The following is a 27442-nucleotide window of genomic DNA, read 5'->3' as shown; positions in this document are numbered from 1 at the left end:
ATACGAATTTAAAAGCGCGGGAGACAGAAGAAACCAGGCTGAACACACAGACATGACTTTTTGGCTGTGTGGAAATAATGTGCACTCGAACTGCGCTGGTTTTACTGGCTGAACAAGTAATGACCTATGCAAGGGCCAAACCCTCCAATTCTATTGTGACGCTTGTGTCACGGTTGCAAACGCGATAAATCCGCTTACGTTTGAAGAACCCAGCATAATCATATCTGAGGTTTCCGCCCGCTGTCTCCGCAATCTCAGGAACGCAGTAAGATTGGATCAATTCAATTCTTAATCTGAGATCTGATAAACAAATGTTCAGTTTCCCTACGTAATAACTCTCATAATGTTAATTTTAACAGTTGTTTACTGATTGCTAAACAAATGCGAAGAGACTGGCTTTAAAAGAGGGATAGTGCTACTAATGCAGTTGCTAACATCAAGCCTTTAGAGCAGAGCTTCTGCAGCTGTCGAAGGCAGCATCCATACTAATGCCAACACCCTCATAGAAATAAATGATTTGTATGCCGCTAACAAGCACTTGTATGGAGCGTGAATTTTCGTTCGTACTCGCACAGCTAGTTAGCTTCCCTAAACAGGACGCAAATGCCTCGCCTTGAGTTGTGTGCAGCTCATCTCTTTAACTGTTGTTTGTCGGTTTTTGTCTCAAACCGAGTTGCGGAGAGTCAGGAGTGCTAAGAAACAGTAATTTGGGTTGACGTCTTTAAAGGGCAACGCCCGATAAAAAGAATTCAAGAAATATGTTTTGATTAATAAATACATTCCTTTTCAGAGGAAATAGAATGAAAATTAGTCGTTTATTAAAACAAAGCACTTTATGATTAACTCAAATTTCGATTAACATTTAATTAATCCAAAAATTTAATGATTTATGGGAAATTATCAAATACTTTTATTTATAATATTCTTCTCTATGAGAACTTTTATATTTAGTACAGGATGATAATTAGTTAATCGTACATTATTCAAAAACTAAGGAACTGACTGTAACAATCCGAATACCGGATGTACATGTACGCGTGCCAAATTAATTCAATTGACTGAATTAAGTAAGCAATACATTTTGTAAAACCTCATATTTTGTAATAAGGCCAATTCTTTAAGTGAATACACACATTTATGTAAGACTATATAATTTCTCAGAAAATTACATAAATAAGCATAAATAACATAACTTAAACTTAAAAGTAAGCATTGAATGATCAAATTAAAGACGCTTTCTGGTTAAATTTGTTTATTAAATTATTACAAGTGAAAAAGGGCTTACACCAGTTTGGCTGTGTTTAAGAACACATTTAAGTGTTTTCTTCTATAACATATAATTAAATCAAGATAAAAACCACTTAATAGGAACAGGGAATAAAGAGTAAGAAGGATAAGCTATACTGCTTAAATAACATTTTAAGTACGATATTTACGAGGCAACGCAAATATAGGTAAATAATAATGAAAACAAATATATAAAGACATGCATTTTGTATTTATATATTTGTTACCTGTTTAATAACACTAGTGCAGGGTAACTTTTCATTCACACAAAAATATAAAAGTTAATTATTCTATGAAAGCTTTGTAATCAAACATGTTTACTTGAATTTAAACAACAATTAAGGAATAATACAAGTAAAGTAAAGTACAAATATGCGTGAAAAGTAACTATAAGGCTTTAAGATTTCGAGTTTAACAACAGTTTTTGAATATTACGGAAAATTTAATTATCTACAATAAGCTCAATAATTGATGTTGACCTTATTTTCTTATTGAGGCTTACTTTGCCAACTTTCAGAACTACCATCCAACTTTGGCAAAAGGGGCATGGAAGCTGCTGGCGTGTCTCTGTCATCGTGTTCTCCATTTTGCAGATCTCCTTCTTCTGAAGGAACTAAACTACTTATAGAGGCATTATCCGTATACTCAGGGTTGCTTTTCTTCCGGTTATCTTTAAAAGGTTCACTGACACTGTTGCTTTTTTCGTCGTGAGATAATTCTATATTTGTAGGTGATGAATTCACACTACGGGTAGGCTTAGATAGGCGTCTCGTACTTTGATTTGGTGCAAGGAACCGTGGTTTTTCATCTTCTGTTATAGAGTGTAATAATCGTTCCACTTCATCATCAAAAGTCTCACTGGAAAATGTTCCTGATTTACGACTCTTTTCCAACAAAGTAGCTTTTTTTGCCGTAAGATATAAAACCCTTTTAATTGCAATGTAGATCACATCAGATATAGCACGAACGGAATAATCAGGTACAAAGGATTGTCGAATTTTCGAATCCATATTTAAAGACTGCAAAGAACCCATTTGTGTTGGAGAGTCTAGAAAAAATGTAAACATATAAAATTAATTATTTTAAAATCGTTTTTTGGCATTTCCGAGATTTAATATTTATAAACATTAGGGTATATTAACAATAATAAAATTATCGCATTTCTAATAAATATATTCTTATCCATTACATTTTATAATATCTTGTTTGTATGGATTATAGTTAAGGGTCAAATAATCTAGAAATGATATTTTTTCAATTTAAAATTTTTAAATGCTTATTTTTAATTTAAAAAAATAATAATAATTTTTAAATGTTTGTTTTAAAAATTGGAAATAAAAATTGTATATAAATATCCTTTAAACACGAGGTATATAGTTTTTGTTATAATAATATAATCATTGACGTTTTTGTCATGACAAAGCAAAAAGGAAGCGAAGATTTCTGCGACATCAAAAGTGGTATCGGCTTTGCCCAATGGACAGGCACCTGACCAAAACATATGGAAATATTCAAGAACATACAGATTCCGAAAGCACCAGTGCAGAATACACCTGACACCGGTGGTGCTGGAGCAGACCCCGAACCTTGATGTACGGCTGACCTTATATTTGCAAGCGACGTAATGGAAGGCGCGCTCTGGTAATATCCCTAAGCAAGACGTTAGAAAGCAGCGGGCACAGTGGAACCGCCAAATATGTTTTCTTGTAAAACCAAAAGGAGTAATAGGCTTGTCTGTTGATTCTGCTCCATTTTGTTTTGACTCTGGACCACAATATTCCTTGGTTAAGGAAAGCATAGTCGACAAATTTAAAGAGACTTTAGAAAATTGTAAACTAATTGCATAGATGAAAAGAGGCCGCCTATACGTGGTTAATGAAATGCTAAAATCGAAAATTATTCGCCATAGCTTTTCACTTTTTGCTATCCCTATGAAATCAGCGCACCTGAGTTTGGCCATGGTTTCACTAAGCATGTTAAGCTAATATTCGTTCTTTACAAAGCTTAGCCTAATAATTGTGTTAGTAAATTTAAATAGATCTTCCAGTAATCGGGTATGTGTTTAGTTATTTTAACATTTTTATTAGATTTGTTTAATCTCGTAGCTTTGTCAGTGTAATTTACACTCTCTAAACTTACTACAACTCTTTTACTCCCTCTCAATCTCTCCCGCTCTATTTTATAACTGTAATTTACTTTCTATGAACCTGCTGAACTTCTGGTAAACTTTTTCGGTGCTATTTCTCTAACTTTGAGGTATTTTTCATATTTTAATTTTATTTGCTTTAAACTTATAATGGCTCTTGTCTGTTCTAAGAAAAATTGTACTCTTGCGTCTTCAACTAAAGACCCTTTTATGTTTTGCTGGCTCTGCGATTCAATAATGCACGTTAAATGTGCAGGATTTACTGGCAGAGTTAAAGATTTCATTGATCTTAATTCTGTTCTCATGTGGTCATGTGGGTCCTGCAAGGAAATGGTAGTTGAGATGAGCGGCTTTATGAAGCAGACTCGAGACAGCCAATTGAATATCTCAGGAGCATTTAAACAACTCAATGAGGGGTTCAATTTCGTCTGTGCCCTGTTTAATAATAAAAAATTATTAACCGAGTCTTCTAAACGCAAAAAGCCAGTTTAACCGCCGTTAATACGATCCGAAAATATTGCAGTTTAATAATTACGATTTTCATACGCTCGTAGGATATAATCTTTTAAAATATTCGCTGCGCCTGATGTGTTTAATGTATTACTTTCTGAAAGCTTTTGGATTAATGATGATTTAGTAATTAAAGAATTTGTTCCCAATAAATAAACCGAGAACAAATAACAGGCCTTCCACTGTGCCAAAAAACTAATAAGTTTATTTTTGGCGTATCAAAATGTTAGGGGACTAAATATGAAGCTTCACAAGCTTTATGCTGACTACTCTGCATTCACTGAAGATATTTTGGCTTTTACGGAAACTTGGCTGAAACCAGAGATATCTGACTCTGAAGTTCTGTCAAATAACTTGAATACTTATAGGATAGATCGCCTCTCACGTAGGGGGGGCGGTGTGCTGATTGCCGTTACCTCTAGCCTAACATCTGAAAGAATTCTCACTCTAATCCCAAATAAAATTGAATTTGTAAGTGTTAAAGTTTCCTTGCAATCTTTATCTATTTTTGTTACATGTTCTTATATTCCACCTGGCTCTGATCTAGTAATTTATGAGCACCATCTGTCTGCGATAAAATCCGTTCTATCCCTTCTTTCTAACAGAGACCTTTTGATTGTTTTGGGTGGCTTTTATCCACCTGATATTTCTTGGTCTCCTCCTACTGACTCACTTGTCGCTATACCTTTATCTGCCCTTGATTTTGTGGATGGCCTTTTAGAATTATCGTTACAACAAGTAAGCTTTATACGAAATTCCTTAAATAGACAATTAGATCTTGTGTTTGTTTCTGAGGTCTCGGTATGTAGAATTGACGCTCTTGTTGTACCTGAAGAGCGATATCATCCAACAATGGGATTGACAATTTGCCTCCCCTGCCCTGATACCCTCTCTCCTTTAGTTTCTCCAACTAAAATGAGATGTTTTCGTAAATATGACTATAATAAACTTAACGATATGATTTCTCATTATAATTGGACAGACTTGTACAGATATTGAAAGTGCGACTGAACTATTCTTTATAGTGTTAAATACTTTTTTTAATGAATGCGTTCCTGATAAGTTTCCTTCAAACCTAAACAGGCCTCCTTGGTTTACCAATGCGCTTCAAAGACTTAAAAACCTTAAATCAAACACTTATAAAAAGTATAAAAAATCGGGTAAGACATCAGATTTTTCGAAATATGTGGTGGCTCGATCGGATTTCAATGTTCTCAACAGTCATTGCTATTCTATGTATCTAAATCGATGTAAATTTGAATTTTCAAATGATCCGAAACAGTTTTTCAACTTTGTTAATGCCAAGCGTAAGTCATCGACATTGCCTTCGCCGGTACGTCTAAACTCAACGGAGGATTCTGATATTGCTGATTTATTTGCTGAGTTTTTCCAAACCACTTATAGTTCGACAGCTTGGTCAAATTCTAACTACCCTAATCCCTTAAATAGGGCAAATTGTATTTTTACCCCTTTAATTACTGAAAACTCTGTCTTAATCGATTTAGAAACAACAACGCCGACTTATTCTCCCGGTCCAGATGGACTTCCTGGATGTGTGCTTAAGTTTTGTGCGTCAACCATTTGTAAACCGATTCTTAAATTTTTTAATTTGTTTATTTCATCATCAGTTTTTCCTATTATCCGGAAGGACTCTTTTATTATTTCACTTCATAAAAATGGTGCGAAAGCGGTTGCCAAGAATTATAGAGGTATTTCTAAATTTTCTGCAATTCCTAAAGCATTTGAACTTCTCATTTGCAACATTTATGTTTCTCGCTTATATCACCGTGGTTTTGTTAAGCGAAGATCGATCTGGTGGTTGAATTGTCCTTCAATTCCTTCTTGAATTGTCATCTATTGTAATAAATGGATTTAAGAACAAAATGCAGGCTGACGTTATATATACAGATTTTAGTAAGGCCTTTGACTCCGTCAACCACTCTCTTCTTTTATGCAAAATCTTATAAGAGGTGATTTTGATTCTGCAGAACTTGTAAACCGCCTAACTTTCAATGTTCCTGATAGACTAATACGAAATTATTATCCTCTAAATTTGCCACGATGTACATCAAATTTTTGTCTGCCCGAGCCCTTTCGCGCCCTATGTAATAACTATAACATCCTTTATCATTTAATTTGCATTTCAACTTCTATCCCGGTATTAAAAACTAATATTTTAACTCATTTGCTCCAATCTAGTTGTGCCTTTAATTTTCATTTGTGTCTTGTCTCTATTTGTTTTATGTATCTTCCTCGCGAACTCGCATTTTTTGCCCAAATTGATAATAGGGCCCCACGCGTAACAAGCACGTGCTTGGTGTCGTTGGACCACTTGTTTGTACTGCTCGAAGTGCATCAACGTCCATCATATATATATCATATATGTATAACCCCCTGCGAGAATTTAAATGGAAACCGGGATGTATTCCTTGTTGAACTATAACTTGAGCTACAAAAAACAAAGATGAATATGATTTCCCAATAATTGTTTATAATTGATGTAGTTGCAGTGGGAGCGCAGCTTCAAAAAAACGATCCTGTAAGGTGTTTCCGTTGTCAAGAGTTTAGGCATTCTTTAAATTCGCCAGATGTGAAGGTGACCATGAGCCAAAGGACAAGGGGAAATGCCTGGCCATGAAACTGTACCTCTTTCTTGAGCATTTAGCTGTGGTTTTATACATAGTGCGCCCGTCGTTTTCCTGCCTGTTTCAAAATGGTTGGTTTGCCTTGCGTCTTCCTGCATTCCGAAGTTAGCCCATGCTATCGTTTGATTTAGGTAAAAAAGTATTACGCCGACTAAGCCAACCAAATATTGTAACTGTAAGCGAGACCTCTTTGTATGAACAACCTGGCAAGGACAGGTTTCTGGAATTTGGTAATGAATAAGAAAGCAGTAAGTGTCTGCAATTAACAAGCTGTTGGTACGGATTAATCAATTAGGGGATAAATATCGTTATTCAGAACGCCAAGAACTTAGTTAGCAGAGATTAAGCACCTACTCCAGGAACGTAACAGTGACATTTTACTGATCTCAGAGACACATTTTATCAGCCGTCCATTCTTCCTGATGATCGACATCGTGGTGGTGCTGCTGTGATGGTCGAATTCTCTTTAGATTATCACCCAAGCGCCACAATATTGGAGCCTGACCTGCAAGCAGTTGCCAGAAGTTTGCTCAGATTTTCAGAATTTTGTTTGGTCGGCTGAGAAATATCTGCGCCTGTTTCGCTCTGTAGGTAGGCACTTTTTATTGGGATAGGAATATAGGGGATAGGAATGCGCACCACAGTTTCTGGGGTGCAGGCGCTCGTAACCCCGGGGAAACACCCTGATGTCAGTTGTTGCTGACTCAAATATGCAGATTTTGGCTACTGTCTTTGTTGAGCAGATCCATCAAGCTGCCCCTCCTTGTAGAAGTATAGATAATCCTCCTCCAAATTGGGATTCTTCGAAGCCAGAAATTTTTGCCTTGGCCAGAGTATGACATGCACTTCGCCGCGTCTGGATAAGGACGAGGCATCGTCCTTATGGCAAGGTTGAAAGCTATTGTGTCAGAGCTTAGAAAAGTCCTCTGCTTGGCAAAGCCAGAATTTTTTATGGACAAGCTCAGTGCTATTGGTCCTAACCAGACTCACGGAATCGCGCTGTGGAAATGCACCCGCAACCTAAAAAGTCAGCCGCATCAGGGGTTTTTCCTTAAACGTAGCAATGACACTTGGGCCCACAGTGGCTCCGAAATTGCTGAAATATTTGCTAATGATCTGGAGAATCGCTTCACTCCATTTGGAATTGCAGCAAGCGAAGAGGTCCAGACAACAATCCCAAGGATAGGGCTTTCCTTTGGCCCTCCTGTTGCTGCCCGTTTAGTAGACGACGATGAGGTCCGTGATCTTATAAAGCGACTGGTTTACTACTCCTGGCATGGACGTGATTGACGGCAAAGTAGCAAAGGCACTGCCTACCTCATTCATATCTCTCCTTTGTGTTTCCTTTTGATTGCCTGAACGTTGCACAATGGTGCAAAAAAAAAAAAAACCCATGATCCCCGGTATCTTTTAGGCCGATTAGTCTCCTTTCCACTTTTACAGGGCTCGAAGGATTTTGCAAACGACACTGTATTTCTTGCAGCTGGTAGCACCGTCTGCCTTCCGACGAGTCCAGACATTCATAGACGAATTTGAGTGCTGGGCTTCTCGATCGAACATTGGCTTAATGTTGACAAAACGCAGCATGCCACATTTGGTCTCCGCTCTGGTCGTTCTCGTAGCACGAAGAAAAGGTGAAAAACATTTTATTGATGAAGTGGCCATTTAAATAAACCTTTCCAGACCCGTATATAAAGGGCTGTCAGGTCAAAAAGAAAATACATTTCGCGGTGAAGTCCCAAATAAATTGTAGTGAGGTGTCGTTCGATTTTCGGAATTTTAAATAAGCCTAAGGATATCACGCTGACCATTTTCTGAATTAATAGCTGTTGGTAAATTTAGGCAAGCTCCGACTATCCAAATCTGAAGAAGATCCTTAAGGGTTGTACCTGACGGATACAAGCCCCTCAAAAAGATGAATATAGTTTCAGTTGCAGCAAAGAGCTGTTAATATCGACTGATTTGTCACCTAAGCATAAGTTATGTGAAAAAACAAGAGAGAACGCTATAGTCGGGTGCCCCGACTATCAGATACCCGTTACTCAGGTAAAGGGAGTGCGAGGGAGATGGAGATATAAACTTTGATCACGCATAACTTTTTAACGAATGGTCCGATTTGAAAAATTTCTTCTACATTTCGATAGGTATTGATAAACACAATAAAACTGCATTTTTACTTTTCCGAAATATTAAAATTTTTAAAATCGTTTATAAGCGATTGTGGGCGTTAAAGGGGGCGTGGCACCTTTTTGAAACAAACTTGCGCTGCGTAGGAACTCCTAGAATCTGCATGCAAAATGCCAATCTTCTAGCTTTTATAGTTTCCGAGATCTCAGCGTTCATACGGACAGACAGACAGACGGACAGACGGACAGACGGACAGACGGACATGGCTATATCGACTCGGCTAGTGACCCTGATCAAGAATATATATACTTTATAGGGTCGGAAAGGCTTCCTTCTAGCTGTTACATACTTTTGCACGAATACAATATACCCTTTTACTCTACGAGTAACGGGTATAATTATCGAAGAACTACTCAGATATTGCCATAAGGTTGGTTGAGGAAAGGCTGCCGTTTTAACGTCATCCCAATTGGTTGAACCCCAGTTGAACGGTTGAAATTTTTGAAATGAATCTTTTAACTCTATAAAGGTGAAAATAATACTTTTAAAATACTTTTAAATTGCAGGCAATGTGATATTGGTTCAAATATTATAAAAGCTTTGAATTACTAGCTTACAGCTATTGTTTAAACAAATTGTTGCCTGGGGACAGCTTACCTCTTCAGAGAAATAAAGAGATTAAGGCCAACCAGTAAATTTGATTTAATTAAAGTACGTATTTTGATAGTTGGTCGAGAATTCACGATTAGTTGTATTAACTTTTCTCCGCTTACGGCTGGACAGATAAAACGACTCTCCTAGTCATTGAAGCGTTGCTTCAAACATTAACAAATAATTAAGATATTATACAAGCTTAACAACGTAACATGAGGTACTGAACAAGCCTCAATTCCGGATATCCGGTGTTTAAAAAATTAAAGTGAGTCCGCGAAACTTTCCAACTTATACGTCAATAATGCATGTTTAGAGCACTTGATGAATATTGAGTCTGGAGTGTTTTAAGTTCTTCAAACTGCAGGATTTGAATTGACAAAATGGGGTTCTTACTCTCCTGAAGTCACAGCATCTGAGTTACAGTTAATATCCATACATATATTGTATTCAGAGTCAACTAGGGCTTAAGAAATATCGCAATTGCTTAACGAAGATGCCTTCATGTTTTAAATAGACACTAATGTTTTGGGTCGGTGACTTCGAAACGGTTGGACCCCTTTGCCGACCCATCCATAAGACCTTGTAGGGCTGGCGTCTATATAAGTAGCAAAAGTGCAGGAATATTAAATTGTCGTTTTTGACATTAAAGCTCAACGTAGAACCGCTCAATACTAAAACGCTTCCGAACGAAAAGTTAATTGGTTGGATTTCGAACTTACGCTTTATCATGAGCTCCAGAACCCCAGGAGCGATCAGCAACGACACGCACTAACTCCCGGGAACTTACTAAAAGGCTAGCCGCTGGTAGCAACCCCAATACAATAGCGCCATCTAACGGATGACTTTGGAACAGCTGGCCAAAGTGTTCAGCTGAGTCAACGTTAATTCTCGATAAGGAATTCTATTAAAGAAAATTGCGATGGTTTTTATACCCGTTACTCGTAGAGTAAAAGGGTATATTGTATTCGTGCAAAAGTATGTAACAGCTAGAAGGAAGCGTTTCCGACCCTATAAAGTATATATATTCTTGATCAGGATCACTAGCCGAGTCGATCTAGCCATGTCCGTCTGTCCGTCTGTCTGTCCGTCTGTCTGTCTGTCCGTCTGTCCGTCTGTCCGTCTGTCTGTCCGTATGAACGCTGAGATCTCGGAAACTATAAAAGCTAGAAGATTGGCATTTTGCATGTAGATTTTAGGAGTTCCTACGCAGCGCAAGTTTGTTTCAAAAAGGTGCCACGCCCCCTTTAACGCCCACAATCGCTTATATACGATTTTAAAAATTTAAATATTTCGGAAAAGTAAAAATGCAGTTTTATTGTGTTTATCAATACCTATCGAAATGTTGAAGAAATTTTTCAAATCGGACCATTCGTTAAAAAGTTATGCGTGATCAAAGTTTATATCTCCATCTCCCTCGCACTCCCTTTACCTGAGTAACGGGTATCTGATAGTCGGGGCACCCGACTATAGCGTTCTCTCTTGTTTTTTATTTGTCAATACCGAACTATATCCCAAGAACTATGCAAATCAAATCAAGTTAGCCAAATTGGAGGTCTAAGTCAAACAATGGCAAACAATGTATGTATGTAAGCATATACATATGTATGTATTTACATTGTACACAGTAAACATACAAGAAGGCATATTTATATTAAGTTGTTTAGCTGAGTAACGGGTATCTAATAGTCGAGGCACTCGACTATAGCGTTCTCTCTTGTTTTATTTTTTATTTATTTAAATTCTAGTGAAATTCTAGTGAAGTACTCTCTCGTTCTTTGCGCATCTGCCCTGTCTTCAACATTCGTTAAGCTAGAAAAACAAAGTAATCGTTGATATTGAGTCAAAGCGCACGAACTTTTTTATCATCGTTTTCAAGTTTGCCAAAAACTACAAACATTTCGGTTTTTAATAGAAAAATATTTAAAGTTTTATTTTATTGTTATCAGGTTGAATATTCGGTCTATATTTATAGACACTTTAAAAATTTATTCAAATCGAAACATTATTTTAAAATTTATATGTGTATGTTTTTTTACGACTTTATAGATTGTCGAGCTAAAAAATTGCTGTTGCCACCTGTAGTCTCCCGAAATTTCTGATGCCATTTTTAGTACGCATGTCTGAGTATACTTAGTAGTAACTCTCAGACTTTACTTATCAGTCAAGCGCAGCGGTTGAAATTTATTAATGGATTGGAGAAGCAAAAAGAGGTTGCTGCGATAGCTCAAGCGGCCCAATTGACAAGTTGTTGGTCAATCTCTTGAGATGGAACGCAACATTGAAATTGTACTGATAGAGACACATTTTACAACCTTTCTTCCCTCCTTATTAAGGGTATGCTGTGCACTCCGTCAACCACCCTGATGATCGACAACGTGGTGGTGCTACAAACATCGTCAAATGCTCTTTAGATTATCATCTGAGCGCAGTCTCACCTGTTGCCATTCATTTCTGAGCAAACCCTCTGATGTCAGTTGTTTTTGACTCAATCATGAGTATTGGATTACATAGGCATTTTCTTGGACGTACAATACAATGTACAGAAGCATCCCGTCAACCATCTCGGACTCCCACATTCCGCTTCTGATATATCTCTGCTGCCAATAGGGTCGTGCCCAAAACCAGGCTCCTATCTTCTGTTTTGGATATAAGAAGTTTCGGTGTCCGACTTTCTGTCCTGATTCAAAAACAAACTTCAACCAAGCTGCATTAGCTAGAAAAGGTCATGCACTTCGCCGCGTCTGGACGAGGACGCAGCATACGAGGGTGGTCCGATAAGTACTTAGCCTCCAAAAGAAAAACGAAAATTTTGGAAAAGCGGCAATTTATTTCTCAACATAATCTCCTTTTAGCTCGATACACTTGTCCCAGCGATGCTTCAACTTCTTTAACCCGTCTGAAAAATATGTTTTCTCGAGGTCTGCAAAATAGGCCTTTGTGGCGGCGACGACCTCCTCCTTTGACGCAAATTTCCAATTCGACCAATTTGGCCTTGGCGAGGGCGGAAGTGTGAGCTCGTGCGTGGTCATGATGGAAGAGCACTCTTTTCTTCGTCAAATGGGGCCGTATTTTCTGCAATTCGGCGGCGAATCGGCCCAATAATTCGGCGTAGAACAGCCCTGTGACCGTTTTGCCCTTCTCCAGGTAGCCGATGTAGATCACACCCTGTGAATCCCAAAAGACCGTGGCCATCACCTTTCCGGCCGATGGGACAGTCTTTTCCTTCTTCTGAGCAGGTTCGCTGGGTGAAGTCCACTTTTTCAACTGTTCCTTGGTCTCTGGTGTGTACCAGTGGATCCATGTTTCGTCGACGGTCAGAAACTCCTTCGACGCAGAAACTCCTTCGAATTGCGCTTAAACAGCGTCAAACACTGTTCTGAAGTGGTCTCACGGTTGCGTTTGTTGTCTGGAGTGAGCAAACGCGGCACCCATCGCGCCGACAGCTTTCGCATGCCCAAAATTTCATGCAGGATAAGACCCACGCGGGTTTTGACATGCCTACTGTCTCAGCTATCTCGCGTATCTTCAATCGGCGGTCTGCCAATACGACCACGTTGAAACCAATGCCAATGCGACCACGTTGAAACTCGTTAAACCAATTTTTGACGGTCGCCATCGAAGGAGAAGAGTCACTGTACACAGCATCCAAGCGCTCTTTGATTTCGCTGCTCGATTTCCCTTCCAAAAACAAGAATCGAATCACAGACCGATATTGCTCTTTCTCCATTTTAATATTAATTTTAGAAGCTTTTCCGAGGACTTTTTTGGGAGGGAAAGAAATATTCGATTTAAACGAATCTTTCAGGTTTTATTGTTCTTATTGTCTTCTCAAATTTGTTCATTAAAATATATGTCATATTATGCCTGGTACAAGCATTTCGAGGAAAAGATGAAATATCCATCAGAAAAACAAAAACCGAACAAATTTTCTATTTTCACTAGTATAGCTTGAAAATTTAACAAAATGTGAGAAATTCTAATATTTTTCGCAAAGTGAAAAAAAAAATGTTTTTTGTTTAAAAGTGGGTTAACTTTTTTAAGGTTGTTTAGGTTTAACTGGAAGAGAATTTAATCCCGAATCCAATAAATTTTGTCTCGTTTCGATAGGGCGTTTAATTTTTCCCCATCTTTCCCCCCATTTAGGAGAAATCGTAAAAATGAAAAACCGAGAATTCGCATGTCAAAGTTCCCACTTTAAAAATTAGCTTCTTAAATTTTAGGGACACATTCTTGGATAGTTTTGTTAGGTAGACATTTATGCAAAAATAAACATTTCGATTTTTTGAAGCCTCTAAAGAAGGTTTAATACTCTGTACAGCTATGTAGCACAACTACAACTATCCCCCCTTAACGTATTTAAAGACGTAGTTGTAGTTGTGCTACATAGCTAACGGGGATAATGTATTTAAAGACGTAGTTGTAGTTGTGCTACATAGCTGTACAGAGTATTAAACCTTGTTCTAAATGCTTTCCATCACAAAGATCACAAATACTACTCAGCCGATTGACAGGCCTTTAACATGGTTGAAGGATTGTCGCCTTTGTTGGATAGGACAAATTAATAGAATCTGTCGGTCAGCAAGGACAAAACTTGAAGAAATGGACTCGCTCCTTCGTCCAGGTAGCGGCCTATGCCTTAAGGCCAAGGGCTTTTAACTTACTGGGCGACTGCCTGTGATTCATTACTAAAACGGGTGCATCCCCGCACTACAATAGCTCTCTGGAGGATGCCTGGGGGTGAAGTGGTAACATTTATGTGGAAACTCGCCTTTTATTTCAGGACACGGGAGTTTTGATGTTAACAGAGACGATTTGCTATTTCTCAAATCGGCTGGCTAGACATCGGTTTCCATTAAATCCCTGTACACTCAGATTCAATAGAACATTTTTAAACCCTTGTAGAGGGTCTTATAATTTTGGTCAAAAGTGTGCAACGCAGTGAAGGAGACATCTCCGACCCTATGAAGTATATATATTCTTGATCAGGATCGCGTCCTGAGTTGATATAGGCATGTCCGTCTGTCCCTCTGTCCGTCTGTCTGTCCGTCTGTCTATCCGTCTGTCAGTCCGTCTGTCTATCCGTCTGTCAGTCCGTCTGTCTATCCGTCTGTCAGTCCGTCTGTCTGTTTCTACGCGACCTAGTCTTTCAGTTTTAAAGATATTGAATTGAAACTTTGCACACATCCTTCTTTCCTTTGCACGCAGTATATACGTCGGAACAGTCGGGATCGGCTGACTATATCCTATGGCCTCCATATAACTGATTGATCGGAAATGCCAAAACTATGGTGTTTGTAAAGTAAGGAAGTTGGGATTTTTTTTGGTTTTTATTTTTAGCCAATTAGGAAGTTGGGATTTTCTATGGGTTTTATTTTTGGCCAATCAATCTGACCTACCAAATTTCATCGGCCGACTATTTCCTACAGCTGCCATATAACTGAACGATTGGAATTGCCATAACTTTGCTGTTTTAAAAGTTAGAAAGTTGGGATTTTTGATGAGTATTAAGAATGTATCATAAGAATAATATTGGAGATTATAATTTACAAAATATTCTGCAAGGGTATTGCAACTTCGGCTCTGCCCGAAGTTAGCTTTCCTTTCTTGTTATTTCTTAGAATACATGTAGAGAATCTCGGATTTAAAATAAGAAATGGAGAATAGTTGACCGATTTGGTTCTGCCGCTATAAATAAGACCATTTATTGGCTGAGCTTCTTATTTTCGGAAGTTTGTACTAAAATTTGTTTGTTTTTTATTTGCTTGCGAGAGCATTGATGCTCTAATTGTGTAATTAACCCCCATTGAATTATATACGGACGCAAGTTATAGAAAGTATTACTGTAAATGTACTTTTGCTGCCGAAAGCAAATACCATTTTTACGAACTAAACACTGTCAATGGAATTAAACATTTCAGCCATTCAGGTCACAAGTTTACACAATACAAGGACGTTACTTCAAAAGTGCACAGGTGGTGGGGATTTTTCCAACTTTTGATCTTGAGCATAGACAAGAAAAGCGAATGGCACAACATATACAAATAAGTGCGTATTAAATAACTTAAACAACGTGACAGTGATATAGCTGATGTAATGGAAAAACTAGGCAACAACCAAATGTCAGAAAATTAAATTGAAAAAAGGAATAATGACTAAAACGAAAAAAGGCACGGTAAATCCGAAAGTGTTTTTTTTTTGAGGGAATTGGTCAATCTCGTTCATGGTGCATTTGGAATGAGAAAACACGTTGCAAAAAGGTAAATGGTTTAAAAACTTGTCAAAATATGATCGTATCAACTTTTTTTTGGCACAGTAAAGCAAACAAGGACGGAAGCTAACTTCGGCAAGCCGAAGATTTAATACCCTTGCAGACCTAGCCGAAATTGCTAAAATTTAAAAAGTAGCGAAAAGAATAAGGTATACTTAAATAAATAAGATTTGCATAGTTTCATGTCAATAGCTTTTATACTGTAAAAATGTCATATAAAAATAGAAAAAAAGGATTATTTCCTTCAGAAGCTATAAGATATAGACGCCCAATCGGCAAGCGCTTCTACCCTGATCAAGGTATGCGTAAATAAATACGACTTGGAAAGATTTATGTCAATAGCTTATATACTGCGCGAAATATCCTTAAAATCATTAAATTTTAACCGATTTCACCCTATTATTCCAATGTGAGCTATAGGATATAGACGACCGATCGTCAAGCGCTTTTACCTTGATCAAGGTATGCATACAAAAATACGATTTGGAAAAATTCATCTCAATAGCTTATATACTGCGCGAAATATCATGAAAATCATTAAATTTTAACCGATTTCACCCTATTATTCCTTGTACCTATGGGAGCAATAGGATATAGACGTCCGATCGGCACGCGCTTTTACCCTGATCAAGGTATGCATACAAAAATACGATTTGGAAAGATTCTTGTCAATTTACACTGCGCTAAATATCATCAATTCCTGCTAGGTATATCCGATGGGGAGCTATAGAATATAGACGTCCGACCGGGGCGCTTTTCAAACTTTACCTGCGTACACATGTTTTAGGATTACTGTGAAAGTTTCAGATCGCAAGCTTTTAAACTGAGCTCGCAAACGGTATTGAAACAGACGGACATGGCTATATTGACTCCCCTCCTCGATTGATCCCCATCAAGAATATATATACTTTATGGAGTCGGAAACATCTCCTTCACTGCGTAAGAAAATTATTATACCCTCTGCAAGGGTATAAAAGAGATTCAATGGGGTCATGTATATTTCGTATTTGTTTCTAGACGGGGGACCCATAGTCCAGAATAGAGCGGGCTAGTGAAATAAATAAAGTCTTACTCGAAGCACACCTCTAGCTTTGTTAACCATGAGCATTGTTAAAAAGGATTTACAGAGTCCAATGCTTTAATAAAGTCAGAGTAATTTACGTCTGTTTGCGAACTACTATTGAATTTTTCACAAATGAGGTGCGCTCCAAACTGTTAGTCGTTGTTGATCTGATCTATAAATCGGTGTTGACACGGAGACATATTTGATGTTCAAAGGTGCTGTAAATGAGGAGTAATACTATTTTTAAAAAGTTTATGAATCTAACCTGATATCTGTCTTCTGAAGAGGAATTGCAAAAGATTTCTTCCTAATATGGGAAAATTATTATTTGAGAAGGGTTTGCACAGGGTTTTACCTAAGCACGCACCTAAGAATACCATCGGGCTCTGGCAAATAATAATAGAACAAACAATTTTATTGCAAGTAAAAATATTATTGCATGCGTAAAGATCAGGCAGTAATAAAATTAATTACCTTGAAAACAATTTATTTGGTTGACTTATCTGATTTGTCTTCTATTACTGTACCCTTGTTAATTGTCTCTTCAATAGTATGATGGATTCTGTACAGAAGCACACCGGACTCAGTAGTCCCTTGTGGCGGTTTGAGGGAGGTGGATCCACTAAGTGTTAAACCACTGCGGAAAAATCTGAATTCTTAGAAGTCCCTGGTTGCATGAATTCTACTACGGATTGTTCGAAAACCGAATCTTTTTAGCTGCTGATGTTAGCAACATTTGAGGCTTTGCTGCAATCAGCTGCTGATCCGCCGAAATGCTCTGTTGTTCTTTTGATTGAGGTTGCGGGGTGTTCACTTTTGCTGCTTACCACCAGTTTTTTGGCGTTTAGGGGGCTCTTCTAATAGCTTACGGCTATTAAACTGCGAATCCTGCGCATGGACGATTTCATCTCGTTCGCAACCTTGACACAAGCGTCCCCTTTGAAAGGTCATCACTTGTCCGGCCAGTAAAACCAGCGCACTTGGTGTCCACCATGTTTTCACACAGCCAACAAGTCATATTAGATTGGTCAGCCTTGATTACGAGGCTGCATTTTTTGCAGAAGCAGACTAAATTATTATTATTAATTTTACCTATTGGAACCACTGTACCAAGAAAACGTATTGAAATTTATAAGCGAGGTGTTATAAGTACCGCAAGAGCGCAGAAACTGCACGCTTAGAACTTTCAAAGCAAAGAGAGCAAGAGAGCGGGAGCGTAAATTAGTTAAAGTGCATGCAAAAGCAACACTAAAAACAGCACTACAACTTACGACGATCAACGCACAAAAGAAAACCGGCGGGGTTACAAGAAAAGAAAACACAGAACAGAATTACGAAATTAAAACAATTTGTTAGTATTATTATTATTATTATTAAGTGTACAAAGATTTATAGTTCACTCGCGAAGCGAACGGAATTTAAATGTATGTTTAAATAACTCGAAGAAAATGAAAATTGTTTTGATAAAACCCACCGAAGGGAAAAACGAAACAAAAATACAAAATAGGAGCGGAGAAAAAAAAACACGACCGTTCATTTTAAAAGTCAAATAATGTATGTTCAAGGGCCCGTTCTTTTTTATCTTAACCTCGAACTCTTAGTTTGTCTTGCTTTAGTTTTGTTTTATATATAATACAATACATTAGAAAATATTTGATCAGGAAAAGCCGAGAAACTTATATTTGTTTCTTTGGTAGGATTACAGAAAGTAATTTTGGTAGTGCAAACTGTGTTTCTGCAGAACCAGCTTGGACCGGTAGTCCGGACTCTGTATTCCCTTGTGGAGGTATATGTATAGTTTAAAAACAAGAGAGAACGCTATAGTCGAGCGCCTCGACTATTAGATACCCCTTACTCAGCTAAACAACTTAATATAAATATGCCTTCTTGTATGTTTTTCGTCGCTCGAATTAGCACCTTGGCCAGCTGTTCCAAAGTCATCCGTTAGATGGCGCTTCCGTGGTACCACGGGCCATGAAAGGCGGAAATGTAGGCGCTAGCCAGGTTAATGCGTTTAATGGGTTTATGGGCGTTAGAGTGGGCGTGGCAAACTTTTATTAGGCCAATCGATAGGTATTGACGAAAGAAATACATATCAATTAAAATTTTCATAATAGCATCAAAACTGTGGGCACTGCTTGTGGCTTGTGGGCAGAGGGGGCGTGGTACCATTTTGAAACAAACTTGCGCTGCGTAAGCACTCCTAAAATCTACATGCAAAATGCCAATCTTCTAGCTCAGCGAGATCTCAGCGTTCATACGGACAGACAGACAGATGGACAGACGGACATGGCTAGATCGACTCGGCTAGTGATCCTGAACAAGAATATATATACTTTATAGGGTCGGAAACGCTTCCTTCTACCTGTTACATACTTTTGCACGAATACAATATACCCTTTTACTCTACGAGTAACGGGTATAATTAGGTGGAACCACTAGTTCGAATACCAAATCCAGAAGTTTTTTTGCGGCTTCGGGACTCTTCCAATAGCGTACGGCTATTGAACGGAAATTCTAACTCAGAGAGGAAAAAGCTATCTTTAGCAACGCCGAAGCAGCTTATCAGTTCCTTCAAGCCGCCCTTAGTTTGGCGGGTGAACGATTTTACATCGTTCGAAACCTCGATACAAGCGTCACAACAGAATTGCATGTTGGCCCTCTTCGAAAGATAGTTGTAAGCTGTACTAGTACTATTTCATTAAACACAGCTTATAATACACGTACATATATGAAAAAAATACATTTTGTAAGTTTCTTCATCATAACTTTACAACTGAGAGACTACTTATATTTGTAAAAAGGGAAATGACAAGATTAAACTTGGCTTTTGATCCTAATTATTCACTGCTTTGCATATTAAAATATAAGTTCTTTAAAGTTGAACAAGATTTTTGATTCCTTCCAAGTTTGGGAAATTGGAAAGTTTATTTGAATTTCCACTATGTAAATCAGTGCCAACTTTTGAAAAAAAAAACGTTTTTAACTGGAGAAAAAGAAAAAAAAGCTGAAAATAATCAGAAAAAACGCAAAAAACGCGCAAACAATTTTTCTTTGGGCATTGTGAAATACGGGTTGATCACCACTTACGCGCACTTTTTATATTGTGATGGTAGTAGTTTAACGTAAAATAACGATGGTAGTATTGGCAAATATCGACAAAAACATATGATTATGTTGCCACTTCTATACACATTTGGTACATTTGTACAAAAACTGGTGGGTGTAACTGCGTTAGTACACTTTTTATCCACAGCTTTATCAAAAATTTTATTTTTTGTGTCTTTTCATGAAATTTGTGGCAGCATTAAAAAAAAAGGCTTTTTAAAAAATCCAGAATTCCCGCTTCCCGCAATTCCCAAATTTTTCTTTGATAAAAGCCTGATTTGACGAGAAAAAAGCTATATTGGCAGCACTGGTGTATTTGGTGTGTTTCTCTTGTACAATAAATTACCTTTGCTAAGAATTTTGATACACTGAATTATCTATGTTAAACACACACTAAAACAGGAGATTGTTTCTTGATCGCAATGCTGCCTTTTATTTTACTCACTAAACTATTTCAATAGCTTGCATAAAAATGATCGGACTGGCCAGAGCCCAATTTTCAAACCTTTTTTTTTTAAGATGTATGCTTTTTATACCAATATTGGCAGTAACTGCATCGGCATTTATAACAAGCTAGCATTCTTTCGTGTCAATTGATGTCTTTCCTATAGTTTCGTGCAGCAACGTGCATATATATAATAAAATCGTGCATATAAAACCATTATTATATGCTTTTTTCTGTAAAGAAATCAGTCTTTTAAAAAAAATTTTAACTTACCAATGACCACATTTGGCACTAACGCCTGAGTTCCGAAATAGGTAAAGGGGCCACTTTCAAACATAAGGGCTTCCTTGCCAATTGTGACTTCCACCCGACCCTCCAATATAAGTACAAAAAAGTCGACAGCTTTTCCTTGTGTGAAAATATAAAGGCTTGTGTCGTCTTTACTTTTTCCTTTTGTTTTTATATTGTGGAAAACGTCTTGATTAAGTAATCTTCGCAAAATGGGCTCCGAAATTACATCCTTTTTAAAGGCATCGACAGCTAAGAATTGTTTTTTTATAGTTAAAAATTTGTATTAATAATTCAAAGTTTATTTTACCAGTGCTTAAGTACTGAAAAGTAGCCAATGTTAATTGAGGAGAAATCCGTACGGTTTGCACTTCTCGACGTTCCGCAAAAGCCGAAAAGTCTGCTTTTTTATATCGGTTTCGTCTGGTTTTTGTACGATTATCAACAAACACATCGGTTTCATCCACGATTTCAGCTTGAATCAGTTCTTCAATAACATCTTCCAGTGTAACCAAACCTACAGTTTCATAAAATGGGTCTCCATCGCCCTCATTATTTACGCGATGAACAAAAGCGATGTGCCCTATTGTTCCTTCTTTAAATTGATTGAACATAATGTCTAAAGTATAATCTTCAAAAACGAAATGAACTGGATTTTGATAAAATTCGCATAGAGTTTTTAAAGGCGTGTTGTCATCGGTATCAACAAAAGCCAAATCTTTAATGTATAGCAACGTCACAATGTTTTTTCTATCGCCATCGTATACCGGAATACGTGAATAACCAGAATTCATAATTTCAGACACAGTTTCAAAATCAAGTAAAGAATCTAATGACAGCATGAAAGCATCATTTATGTGCGTCATTACATCAGCAACTGTTTTTTTACGTAATTCTAGAGCTCCAGATATGATGTTAACTTCATTTTTATCAAGATCGTTAACATCGTTAGTAACCTAAATAATAAATGTGAACAAAGTTAAAAACAGCATATACAAAACAAACTATTTTTACTCACACGAACAAGTTCTTTTAAACGTTCACGGTTGTAAACATTTCCAATTTCTTCGCCTAATAACTTATCAAGAATACGCGAAACTGGATAAGAGAGTGGTGCTGTTATAGCCATAACAGTTTTTGTTATTAAAATGGTCTTTGCTCCAATGGCCAAACCATGTCTTGAACAGACAGCCTGTAATTTTAAAAAAAATTTATCAGTTTACTAAATGATAGATGGTACGAAAATTTTAATATGGACTTGCGTATGTTTTTCAAAGTTTTTTTAAAGGGTTTTAGTGTTCACATTTTTATGTTTTTGATGTAATGAACAATTGTAAAGTTTCGCCTCGATTGGACCACGTAAAAATACACTTTACCAATCGTTCATAAGACTGCTATACATTATATAGCAATATCAAAATATAAATTAGTTATGTATTAAGGGGGTATATACCTTTTTTTGTCGAAAAAAATAAGAAAGTTTGGATTTTTATTATGTATGTAACTATTGTTTTTATTAAATGAATGATTATATTTTTCTGAAAGTTTATATTGTTGACAATGTTTATGCAAAAATTTTTGAAAAAATATTTAATAGTTTTTAAGGTGTGGCTGTTTCCCTTAAACGCCTTTTTGTTTAAGACCCTTGCGGTGATAATTCCCCAGGACGAATGGGTCAACTGATACCGAAAAAATAAAAATATTTCATTAGTTTAAAGTAGTATCCTGTACTTGAACGAACGTTTTTAAAATTTTTTTTTTTTTTTGTGCATGCGGGAACGTTTAATGCAAAAATGACGTTTTTGGACGCAAAAATTCTTACAAAACTATCTATTTCGGCGAAATACAAATTTTTACATAAAAAAACGATCGTTCAAGTACTAATAAAATTCATTTGGAACATTTAAAAAAAAATTTGAAGAAAATCGGTTCAGTAGTTTTTCGCCAATTTATATCACCGCAAAGTCATTTAAAAAAAAACCATTTCGAGTTATTCGCGTTTAAAGTTTCAAGTTTGGGTTTGGACGGGGAAGAGGCGCGCGGCTAGGAGCGCTGTAACTTTTTTTCTACTGCTCAAATCTCTATAAAAATTTTGGGAAATATTCTCAAAAAGTTGTTTTTTAAGATAAAGCAAAAAAAAAATTTCGATTTTTTGAAAATTAAAAAGGTATATACCCCCTTAAACCAACAATAAGTTTTCACTGTTTATACTAAAACTATAGAATTTTATTACACTAGCTTAAAAAATAATATTAATCTGTTTGTACATGGCTTTGGAATTATAACGACTAGTTGAAAATAGCTCATCGCAAGTAGCTCACAGCAACAAAGCAAACAAATTATTCAGGTCCCATTACTCGAGCATAAACAGCTCATCCCAAATATTTCTGATCAGGCAAATATTGCATCCAAGCTCATTACTTGTAAATAATTAAAATATGTCAAGGGGTAAATACTGAGCAGACGTCAATGTGTGTGTTCTTGTGAGACTTCGAGTGAGTCTATAAGAATGTTGGTTTAGTTTTGAGTAATAGCAATTTTCCTTTTTATATTCTTGCAGAGCGTATTGATTATAATTTCAGTCAAAAGTTTTAACGCAGTGAAGGAGACATTCCCGGCCTTATAAAGTTTACATATTCTTGATCGGCATCATTAGGAGAGTCGATCTAGCCATGTCCGTCTGTCCGTTTCTACGCAAACTAGTCCCTCAGTTTTAAAACTATCTGCATGAAAAGTTGTCTTTCTATTGCAGGTAGTATATAAGTCAGAACGAGCAAGATCGACTATAACATATAGCTCCCATAGAAACAATCGGAAAAAGAATCAAAAAAATTATAACTTTGTTTAATTTTAATTTTTGTTTGTTCTTTGGGATTTGGTAATATTTAAATATTATGGAATTACGGTTTCAATTAAATTAAAATCGGTCAACAATGTTATATAGCTGACATAGAAACAACGGCAAAATGCACCGCAAAGTCGACACAGCTTCATTGTTTTTAGTAATATAGGCATAGAAATCGAAATGTTATCGATTTGTAATAACTGCAAAGGTTTATATAAACTTCGGCTGCCAAAAAACTGTCAGTGCGAGCAAAAGTAATAGGGCGTAGCTTTGGACTGTCCCCTTCTATATATATTATGTACAGCAATAGTAAGACCAGACAGAAGACTGTATGGGATCATCATTTTGTGAAAAAAAGTAACAACAAAACAAGCACACGAGCTACACGAAGCACTGAACTATTCCTCAGTGATGCAATTCATGCACTGGAACTGTCTGATACGTCGCAGCACCCGCATTGATTTTGCGTATGTCGGCTGCCTGGCTATCAAGACCCACTGGCCAGGCATCTACCCTAATAAATCTCTAAATCTTACCCAGTATAGCAGAAAACGACACTCTTATTATAAACTTCACCAAACACACAAAGTGTACATTCCATCACGCTAGTCCATGCGTTTAGCGGTATTTACCTTATAAGGAAATGTCTAAGCTAAACATTGGATATCTCTATCTTTATTGGTGTCCTTACAGGCACTACCTGAACTGTAAACAAAAAAGAATAGGAGGAAAAACAGACTGATTTTCAGTCAATCAATCATTTCTTCATAGTTCTAGTTTGTAGTAGATCTGCGGTCATACTAGCTCAAAAAAACGCATATGGCAACTTATTACGATCTATTTTAACAACGCGTCTACATATACAGTGAGTCACAAAAGTATTCGTTGCAAAAAAGGTTAGGAGAAAAATTCCAATTTTAAACAAGTAATCATTATAAAAATAAGAAAAATGGTTTTGAGTAGTATATCACAAAAAAAGAACTGAAAACATTTCCATAAAAAGTTATTGTCAAAAATATAAAACAAAACAGTTTTGTATGCTCACAAAAGTATTCGTTGCATATAAAAAATATTCCTTGTCTATATTTTTTTGGGACTAGCGCATTTTTTTAAATTTAGTTGCGATTCTATTTTAAGGACTGAATTCGATGAAAAACACAAACTTTAACTTTAACAAAATGACAAAAGGAACGGAGTTTACAAAAATACAGAAATTCTCCAGAAACTACCCCGTTCTCGCCGTCTTAAATCATTAACAAACTGAGAAGAAAGGTAAATCCTTTGGAAAAAAAGAAAAACCCGCATCTATCGGCTTGAAAAATTTATACCGCCATATCCCCATCCCTATGAACAAACGTATTCACTGAAAACGTCCGAAGAGTGCTTAGAAGCCATGATTTACATGGGAGATACCCTTGCTCTTATCCATTAATATATCAAAGAGGTTTTTTTTGCATAATCCCATTTAGCCCGGAATTTATATTACTTGGAACAATTAATATTTAGTGCTGAAGACAAATTTAATGTATTTGGATCTATTGGATAGGGAAAAGCGCGGTAATGAACTTAAGATAAAAAATGCTAGACCAAAGGTTAAGCACGCCGGAGGTTCCGTTCTAGTTTAAGGGGGCTTCTCATGTAAAATTTTAAAAATAATCGTTTTTTTTTATTTTCATAGATCGATAGAATAACGTTTTGACAGTATATTCCCGAAGTTTTATGACTCAACTCTCAATATTATGAAAAATATGAGTGATTGAACGAGCGCGCTCGGGCGCGCTTTGTGTGCGATTTGGCCACTAACCCAAAACTTTAAACCGTTTTTTCTCAAAACTATGATTTTAAAAACGCGGTACACGATTACGAAAAAACTACTGAACTACTTGATTTCTAAAAAGTGTTTTGCAGATTATACATTGAACGAGTGCATGAATATCTGAAATTGTGAAAAAAAGTTATTTTATACACTTTTCAGCCCAATTCAGCAACAAAAAAAGACAAAAAATGGCACTTTTTTTTCAAGACGTGATTTCAATATTTTAAAATCGAATTTTTTGAAGTTGCAGACATTCATGCACTCGGGGGAACCCTGCTGAATAATAAAAAATGTTTGTTGTATGTTTCAGATGAAAACTTTGGGCTCCACACTGTACCGCAATAAGTCCGTCAGCCGCGTCGCGCCACACGCGACCTTGAATTGATTGATTGGCCAAAAATAAAACCCATAGAAAATCCCAACTTTCTAACTTTACAAACACGAAAGTTATGGCATTTCCGATCAATCAGTTATATGGCAGCTATAGGATATAGTCGGCCGATCCTTATGAAATTTGGTAGGTCAGATTGATTGGCAAATATAAAACCCATAGAAAATCCCAACTTCCTAACTTTACAAACACCAAAGTTATTGCATTTCCGATCAATCAGTTATATGGGAGCTATAGGATATAGTCGGCCGATCCCGGCCGTTCCGACTTATATACTGCGTGCAAAGGAAAGAAGGGTGTGTGCAAAGTTTCAATTCGATATCTTTAAAACTGAGAGACTAGTTCGCGTAGAAACAGACAGAAGGACAGACGGACATGCTTATATCAACTCAGGAGGTGATCCTGTTCAAGAATATATATACTTTATAGGGTCGGAGATGTCTCCTTCACTGCGTTGCACACTTTTGACCAAAATTATAGGGTATAGGCAGAGGGTATGCAAGGGTATAAAAATGTACACTCCAGTGCCACCAAAATGGTCTAGAAAGCGACAAGTTCCCAATGGTATTCCTAAACATTGCGGAAACCCTTTTCAAATTGTTTATCTTATCTCTAGAAACTTTAAAATTTTCCCTATTTAGAAGGAATCATTTGTAATTCCTCTTTATAAAAAAATGTAACAAGTTAGATTCTTGTGATTAAAGTGTTGTCGGATATTTCTAAGCTTTTTGAAAATATTATTACCCCTTATTTACAAAACATGCTTAGATCAATTATATCACCGTGTAGATTATAGATCAGTACAATAACTAATAATCTTTCGAAGCTCACTTCATCTTTGATAAAGGGCTTTAAAAGTAGTTCCCAAACAGACGTTAACAATGACTTTAGATAATCATTTGACTCTGTAAATTAGTTAATGTAGTTAAATGGATCTCAAGTTATCTGAGTGGGAAGACACAAAAAGTCGTGTTTAAAAATTATCTTTCTAAAGTCCAGCGATCTAAATAGCTTTCAAAACTGGTGCCGGAATAATTTACTGAATTTAAACGGCTCTAAGTACAATATGATGACTTCATACCGTGGCAGATCTTTGGATAAAATAACTCATATAAACGATATTGGTGTTCTTTTGGACCGAAAACTAAAGTTTAAAATACGGAATACATTTTGACTTCATGCAAGAAACTGTCTACTTTTAGCTTTAAGGCCTCTAAATTGGGATGCAAATATGAACTTACATTCTAATTCTAGTAGACAACCGATAATTAATTTAGCCTCCTTAAACAACCGAATAACGATGCTTTGTAATGTCTGAATTTATGACCTTATTCATGGTAAGATTAACAGCACCGACTTGGTAGGTCGGCTAAACTTTTCTGTGCCAAGTATTGTAGAATAACTGAAAATTTTACTCCCCTAATATTAAACCATCGTAGATCTAACTATAACTTGCATGAGCCTTTCAGAGTATTATGTTCTGACTATAATAGGAGTTTCGTATTATCTTAAATCTTGACTCTGCTGCTTTAAAACGATTAATACTTACTTCATGAGCACAAAATTAGATCTTACTTTATTCCCCGGACTTCTCTATTTATCGTATTATTGTGCTGCATCACCCAGTCGGTTGGTTGTAAGCCGTGAGACTTCGCACGAAGCGAAAAAAAAAATAAAATAATAAAGGATAAGACAGCTATAGAATATGATCAACTCAAAGGATGTATAACACCATCATTTTAGGCAAAAAAGTGAGAAATTTGGATAATTTAAAACCCTCTAAAATGTTAGAAAGCTTAAGAAATTGACGGCTAATACTCAAATACTCTTCTTCACCAGTTGGTTTCTA

At 36.6% G+C, this 27442-nt stretch overlaps 1 protein-coding gene across 2 annotated transcripts in view; it reads right to left on the bottom strand.

Annotated features, from left to right (window-relative positions):
- Positions 1 to 1235: 1235 nt before the first annotated feature.
- The window catches only part of LOC108038104 (unextended protein), a 64029-nt gene continuing 37822 nt past the window's right edge, over positions 1236 to 27442 (bottom strand). For both annotated transcript variants that reach the window (XM_044456823.1, XM_044456824.1), the window contains exons 5-8: positions 21560 to 21733; positions 20852 to 21497; positions 20527 to 20793; positions 1236 to 2335 (exon numbers count right to left, since the gene is read on the bottom strand). In XM_044456823.1, coding sequence (XP_044312758.1) covers positions 1776 to 2335; positions 20527 to 20793; positions 20852 to 21497; positions 21560 to 21733 — 1647 coding nt within the window. In that variant the 3' untranslated portion in view covers positions 1236 to 1775. The remainder of the gene's footprint in view (positions 2336 to 20526; positions 20794 to 20851; positions 21498 to 21559; positions 21734 to 27442) is intronic.

Source organism: Drosophila rhopaloa, unplaced genomic scaffold (assembly GCF_018152115.1).
Source record: "Drosophila rhopaloa isolate 14029-0021.01 unplaced genomic scaffold, ASM1815211v1 contig_154, whole genome shotgun sequence".
In the NCBI taxonomy this organism is placed as follows: Eukaryota; Metazoa; Arthropoda; class Insecta; order Diptera; family Drosophilidae; genus Drosophila; species Drosophila rhopaloa.
The sequence above is the reverse complement of the archived record's forward strand: the minus strand, read 5'-3'. Positions and strand labels throughout refer to the sequence as shown.